The sequence below is a fragment of the Centruroides sculpturatus genome, unplaced genomic scaffold (genome assembly GCF_000671375.1).
Source record: "Centruroides sculpturatus isolate CEXI.00-Female unplaced genomic scaffold, Cexi_2.0 scaffold1992, whole genome shotgun sequence".
NCBI lineage: Eukaryota > Metazoa > Arthropoda > Arachnida > Scorpiones > Buthidae > Centruroides > Centruroides sculpturatus.
This window is the reverse complement of record NW_019386209.1, coordinates 1-8,891: the sequence shown is the minus strand read 5'-3', so window position 1 is coordinate 8,891 and position 8,891 is coordinate 1. Positions and strand designations below refer to the sequence as shown.

Sequence of the window (8,891 nt, the reverse complement as noted above, 5' to 3'; positions counted from 1 at the left end):
CGTGAAGCCAGGGGAAATTGGAGTGGTATATAATTTTACGTATCTTTCCATGAGGATGGAACACAGGTGTCATCTGAAGTGAGAGGTTGTCATTTCTATTGTATTTAACGAGAATTCAGTGAGCAGTCTATCTAATGACTCTAGTTCTACCTAGACGCTTGTATATTAACGTTTTCCTATCAGCAACATTGGCGTGACATCAATGAAGTCTCGAGTATAACGCGAAACACCGGTTTTACTTCGTACTCGGTTCGTGGACTCAGACTCGAGTTTTAGACTCGGAGTCGTCAATAACTAAAAAAAATATTTTTTAAAATGTTTGGTAAATCTAGGGAAATTTTAAAAAGATGTATCTCATACAATTTTTGGTGGCTTTTATTAAAACTCGTTCAGGAGCAATGAAATATTTTAATTTTTTGTGAGTACTCTCTGAAAGTCACCAATGACATTAAAAATTCGTTAAAAATTCAATATGCATTGCATGCTTATTGAATTCTATGCTAATGCGGCATATTATCTTTAAGCTAATATTAATTATTATTATTTTTAATTACAACTATCCTTAAATATCTCTATTCTGAGTTACCTTGAGGAGGTCCAACTGTTAAACAGACCGAATACCCAGAATCTTTGATTAAATTGACTATTTCACCGTGGTGCATGTTTAAAATACTTATTCCGTTTACGGCTAATATGCGATCGCCCACGTGAAGCATTCCGCATTGTTCGGCAGGACTGTTTTCGATAATTCTTCCTACACGTAAACGGTGAATTAAAAATGAATGACAGCAAATTATTTTATGACATTTTAAGAGACGTTAATTTAATTTTCCTACCTATGGTGGAACCGGCTCTACAGACAGAAGAAATTATGACGAAACCAAAGCCTTCGTTTTCTTTTCTTGTAACAGTGACGTCGTACGGATAAATACTATCTGTGGATTTTGAATGATATACAGATTCTAAATGACAAGAAATGCTTCATAAGTCATTTATCATAAGTTAATGTAATTCTTAAGATTTATTTAACCATGATTTGTAGTTTAATACGACCCTTTTGTTCACGTAAAGCATATTTTAGTTATTTTTATTGTGTTCATATTTATAAATTTACAAAATAATTTGTTAAATAAAATATTGAATTTAGATGCAGTTTATCAGAAAAATTTATTTTATTGCTAACTTCAAAAAATATAACTATTTAAGTGAATGGAAAATATTAGAAATTTTAAAAAATAAAATTAAAGTGATTTTCTATAAAAAAAAATTAACTTCATTCTCTTTCTATATAGAGAAATTTTTCAGAAATCAATATCAAATATTTATCTAAGTTTCTATGAAGAAAGCAATTGGTGGACATTTCATTAACATAATACAATAATAATTTTATAAAGTAAAATGATTTTTTATTTACGAGAAGAAAATTGAACAACATTCCACTAATTTTAATTGATTACAGTTGAGAAAATACCTTACAGGATTTCGGAATAAGATGTTAACGTAATCCTACCCAAGGGAGAAAACTCTCTTGGCATGAGCTCCATGATAAAATGCAATATGGATCACAATCACGAGATTACATGAAAGTTACTCTACATGGCCACGCAATAGATGCATATCTTTATTCTTGTATTGGTACTAGATTAATCTTAATTTTTCATCATCTCGGCAGCCGTGATCAATCTAGACCAGTGACGACAAACTTTTTCCCAAAAGTGGGTCAAAATTGAATTTGAGTAATAAATAAAGTAAAATTTATAAGCATCTTTTTAATCTATATCAGAAAAATAACAATAAAAACATATGTGAAAGAGAATAATAATGTGATCATAATGAAACAAATAATTCATTTAATTGGGAATCTGTTATTTGATGGTAATTTTTCTATATGACGGCTTTAAGACTTTGCGACAGCTTTAGAATCTTGCTTTCACACTGCATGCACAAAGTTTTGAAATCTATCAAATATTTTTTTATCATTTATAAAAAACCTATACTTTCTAAACATTTAATGTGTATGCTTGAAATCATCAAGAGCCATTTAAACTATAAAATTGTTTTTGCTTGGCTGATTTACTTAGTTTGACATTATTTAAAAATGAACGTTCTCCATTCCTAACTCTACATTTAGAATTCAGCCAAGAGTCACGTCTGTATTTCCATATAGTCAAGGAATACAGCCTGAGTGAGTTAAAAGTAATGTGAAATTTTGAAAGACAGGATAGAAGGAAGTCTAAACAAGTTTATAATATGTTAATTATGAAAACCAGATTTAATAAAATCTACACATATATATAGATATAATTTGCATATGTGTATATTTGGTATGAGATAAGTATACCTATTTATTGCAATTGTCAAGGCAGGAAGCATTGGAGATAATATAATAATTCAACTATGAATGAAAGCCTAAGTTTTATTTTAAAAGTGCACAATGAGCTTTTAGGTGAAACTGCATTTGGCTTAAAATCCACACTTGTATAATAACAACAATACTTGATTTATTTTAAAGAATGCATGATGATAAATTAGACTATAGTCAAATCTCAGTACAGTGTTTATCGATATAACAATAAATCTCTCCATAACAATAAATATAACTTGTGTAGAGAATATTTCTAACTTAATGTAAAGCTTCTCCTGATTAAACACATCCTCTACCACAATAAATTTGTTTATCTATGCATTTTTTTTTAATGTCCTTATAAAATACACAGTATTTTCTTTTCTCTACAATAATGATAATGCGGTAAATTAAATTTATATTTTTCATTCACTTCTAGAATCAAAATGCAACAAGAAGTCTTCTCTTAATATAGCAATTCTATCAGAATGTTAACTATAGTCAGTAGGCATCAGTACATACTGTACAAGAGCATAGTTCCCAGATTTAGTGTTTTTTGATATTTTAGCACCAAAATTTTTTTATTTTGCACTTAAAATTAATTTTAATTATTTTGCTTTGTTTAGCTGAAACATCAGCTATTGAGCATAACTTTTTAGTAACATTTAACACTAGACAATGAAGGAAACCAATTTTAATTCTTTCTATAATAGTTTAGCCCCTTTCCTGACAATTTTTGGTCTCGTTTCTATCACTTTTAGTTCTTTCAAAAAAATTATAAATTCTAGTAAATTTGTACTTTAAACCCCTGAAATCCAAATAATTTTTTTAAAACTTTCCGCCATGCAAGCACTTAGAGGGCTAAGATGAAAGTAATTGTAACAAAGCCTCTTTTGCTTTTAGAATTAGTGTAATTTGAAACTCGTCCTTATATAATTTCTGAGAAAACTTTACGTTAAACTCATTTAACATAATAAAATTATTTTAGAAAGTGTACAGGAATGTCTTAGTGTTGCAAATTACTTTTTTAATTTAAAAATAATTAAAAAAGTATTTTCCTTAAGAAATTAAATTTTAGAATTTTTAGTTTTACTTAAACTCAGATTTTTTCTCCTAGGATTAAGGTTCTGCCTAATTTTGGATTCTGATGTTTAACATATACTATAGAAACAATATGCAATAAAATCACTTAAATCTTATACTAGAGGAGACTAATAATACTGTATGTTTTTCTGTTCTAATATTGTCTAACTTTGCAGAAATAATCCTGTTTGTAATGAGGAAGGGCATACTTTTTTAAAAACTTTAACAATATTTTTTCTTGTTCCATTAAATATCACTATAGAGAGATTTAACTTTATCTATCAATTCTATTTTATGAGATTATATAAGAGAACTATCCATAAATAATTGTCAAATTAATAAATCTGCAAAACTCTGGCTTGGAATTACTATATTTTATGTAGAAAAATTAACTGTGAATATGTGAAACTATGAATGGCAAAATTATTATTAGTAGAGTTGCTACATTTGTAATCATTGAACTGCATATATATTTTGATATATGTACTATCTAGGTATAATATTCAACTTCACATATTAGATAACAATTTTTTCACTTCATTTATAATTTTTAACGAAGTATAAACTGGAATTTTTGTTCCAAAACAGTTTAATCGGTTTGTGTTAAATTAACTCAAATAATAATTAAATTCAAAGTTTAATTTAATCAAATATTGAAAATTCAATTTCACACTAAAGGTTTTGTTTTAGTAACACAGAGCAAATCTTGTATCATTGTATTGATGGAGTTTATATTGGTAATTTAATTAAGGTTTCATATATATATAATCTGACTCTCTCCTTCACTTCTATAATTTGATTTAACATTATTTATTTTATAGATATGAGTTAATTGCAAACTTAACTATCTTTATAGAAAAATTTGTGATCAGAAAAGATAGTTTGTATAGTACTAAAAATTCAGTTAATATTAAAGAAAGTTTAATAAAATACATTATAGTAATGCTAAATAAACAAAAATACATACCAAAAGATGAAATCTGACGTCTTATTCCCAAGGTTACTCTACCAGTAACAGCAGCAGAGCCCATGAGTTGTACAACATGATGATGTGAAGTATTAATAACAGACTGATTATCGACAGATATTATTTCATCACCTGATCTTAAACGACCGTCTAAATCTGCAGCACCATTTGGAACAATGTGTCCAATAGAAACCTGAGATCCTTCCTCTGTTCCACCAACAATTCTGAAACCAAAACCGCTCTCTTGACGATGTAATGTAATGGTTATTTCTATATATTCAGGAACAGGACCTAGAGATGGAGGTTTTCTACCAACAGGACTATAGTTAGAATTATTTTGTGATACTTTAATGTCCTGAGCAAACTGTGTCACAGATGAGGAGACTGGCTGTTCATGTTCAAAAGAAGTACTATGTTTTCTTTTACTTAAACTGTCATGCTGATAATTTCCTCTGATGGGATAATGATGGGAAGACATAGAAGAACAACAATATGGAGAATGATGATCTGGATGGCTTGATATATCTGGAGGTCCAGCAAGATGAATATTGTTGGAATTAAAATGTTGACCATAATAACTAGAGGGATGAGACTGATAATACGGTGAATTTCTTAATGAAGGTTTAGTACGAGTAGACAGAATGGAAGAATCAAGATTGTGATTGCTATATCCTGTCCTATCTGAATTATGAATGTATCCACCACTAGTCCAGTTATTAAAATTATTTGGAACATATAAATCAGCACTACCACTATGCCTCCAATACTGATTTCTACTTATACCATTATCATCACAGGAATAAGCAGTCATTGGATTAACATTAAGTGGCATTTTGGAATGATTGTCTTGCCTATGTGAACTGTTTGAAAGTTGAGATGTTTCTCTTCCATGACTATAACCATATATATCTTGTACTCCATTTCCTTTGTGCCTTAATGATTCTCGAAAGCTCTGATTTCCCCACAGTGCTTCTCTGCTTTTATCATGATCAGAATACCACGAGGAATTTTCTTTATCTGCACTCATTGCATATGTTCTTCCTTGATCTGATTTTGTAGGACTTTCTATTCGATTGGAAGGATCGTTGCATTGCATTCTTGATTCTTTCAGAGAAAGATTCAAGCTCTCACTAGGTGTTGCAGACCAGTTCCTTGTATCAACTAATGGTGTCTTTGGTCTATTAACTGAAATTACTTCTTTATCTCTTGAACTATACAAATCAGCAGTGGGTGTTTTACTTCTATAGGCACCTGGGGTTGGATTAAGATGACTATCTAAAAATATAAAAAGATTATAACTCATAATAAAAATGTGTGGTTTCTTATTTAATTAGAATGCTATCTAATTTATATATTCAATCAATCAAAGCATAAATGAACAGCAAACTGTAAATCATCAAGAACATGAATTTGGTTTTGAATTATTATTCAAACATAGTTCAAATGAAATATAAAAATAAGATATCATTTAGCAAAGAATTTTACTCATTATCAATGATGTATCAATATTATGAATAAGACACCATGTGCCAATACATTTTTTATTACAGTTTTTTTTGTAATTATCTATGTAATAAATATCTGAGGATTTAAATGTTAGAAATAAATCTCATTTTTTATAAATTATAGAATGATCTCTCCGGTCATCAAGCTTGAACTATTTAATTGGCAAATTTCACGTGGAGTGCTGCAGTCAAACTCGGAGTTGTGTTCACACCTGTTAACGCATTTATTTTGTGGTAATTTAATTTTTAAGAATGTAAATTTATTGATTTCTAAAACATCATACAATAAAATTTTTAGTTGCTAATAAAATACTCAATAAGTAAACTCTTAACAATTTAATAATCAGAAAATCTTGCAAGTACTTTTATTTTCTCAATCAAAACTAAACGAAAGTGATTTTTTTATTAACAAATATCTAGAACCAATTAAAACAACACTTTTAAATTTTCATTAATTTTAATCTTCAATGTAATTTAGCCTGTTTCAAGCAGTTCTGGGTTTATTTTTGTAATTCATGTAAGTTACATTTTTTCAGGGAAAATGAACTGGTCATTTTTCTTTGTAAAAACTTGTAGTTTTTCTTGATGATCTGAGCAATTTTTGTCACAATAGTAAGTTTGTTTATTAGAAGCATTAGTATCATAAAAGTTAATTTAGTGCCTTCTGAAAAGATTGGATTAGAATGGAGTGATGGAATAAAGCGTCACAACACATGGGCAATCTGTCAAGAAGGTGCCTCCTGGGAGGACTTTACAGGAAACTGGTCCTTACTTAGATGTCAAACGTGAAGAAAACTGGAACAGTCAATGTGGCCAGTCTGTTGGTTAGATGCAAAACCAGTGTTTCACTTGACTGCTTGTAAGACCATCTTCTAAAGGGAAAAATTTTAAATAAAAATGAAATTGCCTCGACACAGATGTAAAATTTATCTGTGCATTTGGTAAATCACAGTATGGTAATAAATAATTTTAACAGCATGACCACAACATTTATATTTATTTATTTATTTTTTTTTTCATTTTTAACTCCAGGTGATCTTTCCCTAAAAGGTAGTAGAGCTTATGTCAAATACTTGTGCAAACCAAATAATTGAGAAAAATTATGGAAACTTTATCTTTATGCAGTAATGGAATTCCATATTTTATTTCATAATCTTTCCAGGCATTTCGTCTAATCCATCTTTCACACATTACAGGCATGTAAAAAATACATGCCTGTAATGTGTGCTAACAAATCTTTCATCAAAATGCAAATCACACACATCGTCATCTTACTTCTTTATTTTTAGTTAGAATAGCTCTAATCCATTTTTCCAAATAACTTTTTGTTTTACTTTAAATAAACATGTCATCTTGACTTTTGTACCCAGTTTTATAGCCAGTAACAAAGCACACATTTGGTATTTAAATTTTTACTTTTATCACTTTTAGAATACAAAAGACTAGAAAAATGCTAAGTTATCATAAAATATAATACTGTAATAATTTGGATGAAAGCAGATTCTATAATGACTAAAATCATGCAAAATCCATACATCCAAATTAATATTGCTTGTTTGGACAGCTGAGTTTGCTGACAGTACCCTCTACATGAGCAGTCAACCATCTCAATATCAAGGATGCCCTTCCTTGTCCTAACTGGGGGATTCAATTGGTTGCCTCCAATTACTAGCTAGCCCTATTAACAGACAGCCAAGAAGTTGTGGGGGGGGAAGAAGTGTAATGTTCCAACCGTGTGTTATAGTTAAAATTAAGTAAAATTAATTATAAGATTAATTCAGACAAGAAAAATGTCTGTTGGCAAATCAGACCAGAGGTCACGCAAGACAAAGACAAGAAAAAAAAACAGTAAATTTCAAAACAAACGCAATGCAAAGATGAATCGTGACAGATCATAATGGAATGCTGACCCAGAGAGACAGAACTTTGACAGGACGCTCGTATACATGTGGATGAAGTTAGGAAATTGGGAAAAGGGGAAAGGTTAACGATCAGGGGAACATTGTGTTAGATTGTTTGAATTCTAAAATGTCAGAGAAGAGACAATAAGGAAGTAAAATACAAGTGCTGGTTTCAAAGTTCCATCAACACCTCCCAGTCAGAGTTGACGGATGGTATCGGGTAGATGCTCAAAAGTGAACCTTTCTCATGACCCAAACAGGTCTCATTTTTCACCTGGAGACAGGGGAATGACCAATTGGTGAGCAAGATGAGAGACGTTGGGCCAATCAAAAAAGAAAATGGAGAGGGAAAAACATATAAAAACCCCAGAATCCAAGGTCAAGAGGCAGTTTTACGTCAATTGTGTTCTGCAAGTAGGACCTGTGTCACCCAGCATGAGTCGGAGATACCATACAGATCAACTTGTGCCTTCTAAATTCCCACTGGACACCACAGAGTCACTGCCCTGGAACTCACCATCTGCTGCAAAGGACTTTAGCTACTGCCAATTGTCACAAATGTTTCCTGTCCCAAAAATGAATTGAATTTGATCTTATGTAAGTTATCTTACAATCCAATAAACAGGTTACTGTAAGACACTTGTTATCCTTGTCTCCTCCTCCACCACCACCCACACTTACAAACATCCCTTAGATTCATCCTGATGCGAAATTAATTGACTCCCCTAGAAGTCAGCAAACTTACAGAAGTCGATCAGTGCATTCATAGTGGCATTAAATGAGAAGAAATCATCTATCAGCAACTTTCTGTGCATCTATTATTCTAAAATCTTTCCCCTCTCAAACTTCTAGCCTTTGCCAGATCAGCAGTAAAGAAAATGACTTAATTGTTGAGATTTATATTTAGTCTTGACTACTTTTGTGAACAACCAAACTGCAGACCTCATACTATATACTTTCATGTGATGATTCTTATCAATAACTAAATTTTTTATGACTTTTCCACTTAAGAGTTTTAACTGTATTATTTATATGTTTTTATATAAAATTCGTATGATTTAAATTTGTTCTATATGAAGATATTTAAAAAT

The 8,891-nt window shown here is 30.4% G+C and overlaps 1 protein-coding gene across 2 annotated transcripts; it reads right to left on the bottom strand.

The window, feature by feature from the left end:
• Positions 1 to 537: 537 nt before the first annotated feature.
• LOC111614093 (disks large homolog 2-like) lies at positions 538 to 5,712 on the bottom strand. Of its 2 annotated transcripts, none has more exons than XM_023355476.1 (3): positions 4,395 to 5,712; positions 837 to 962; positions 538 to 754 (listed from the first exon to the last, which is right to left on the bottom strand). In XM_023355476.1, exons 1-3 carry the CDS (start codon positions 5,695 to 5,697, stop codon positions 573 to 575), a joined length of 1,611 nt encoding a protein of 536 aa, XP_023211244.1. In that variant the 5' UTR covers positions 5,698 to 5,712; the 3' UTR covers positions 538 to 572. The 2 variants fall into 2 exon arrangements, with proteins under 2 accessions (XP_023211244.1, XP_023211245.1); XM_023355477.1 differs by having other exon boundaries at positions 837 to 935.
• Between the last annotated feature and the right edge of the window lie 3,179 nt (positions 5,713 to 8,891).

Excerpts from the sequence above, each read along its gene's own strand:
- LOC111614093 (XM_023355476.1), bottom strand. The coding sequence starts at position 5,697 with ATGAGTTATAATCTTTTTATATTTTTAGATAGTCATCTTAATCCAACC. Across the intron at positions 963-4,394 it reads ACGTCAGATTTCATCTTTTG|AATCTGTATATCATTCAAAA; the intron begins GTATGTATTTTT and ends CTTGTCATTTAG. Across the intron at positions 755-836 it reads TAGAGCCGGTTCCACCATAG|GAAGAATTATCGAAAACAGT; the intron begins GTAGGAAAATTA and ends GTTTACGTGTAG.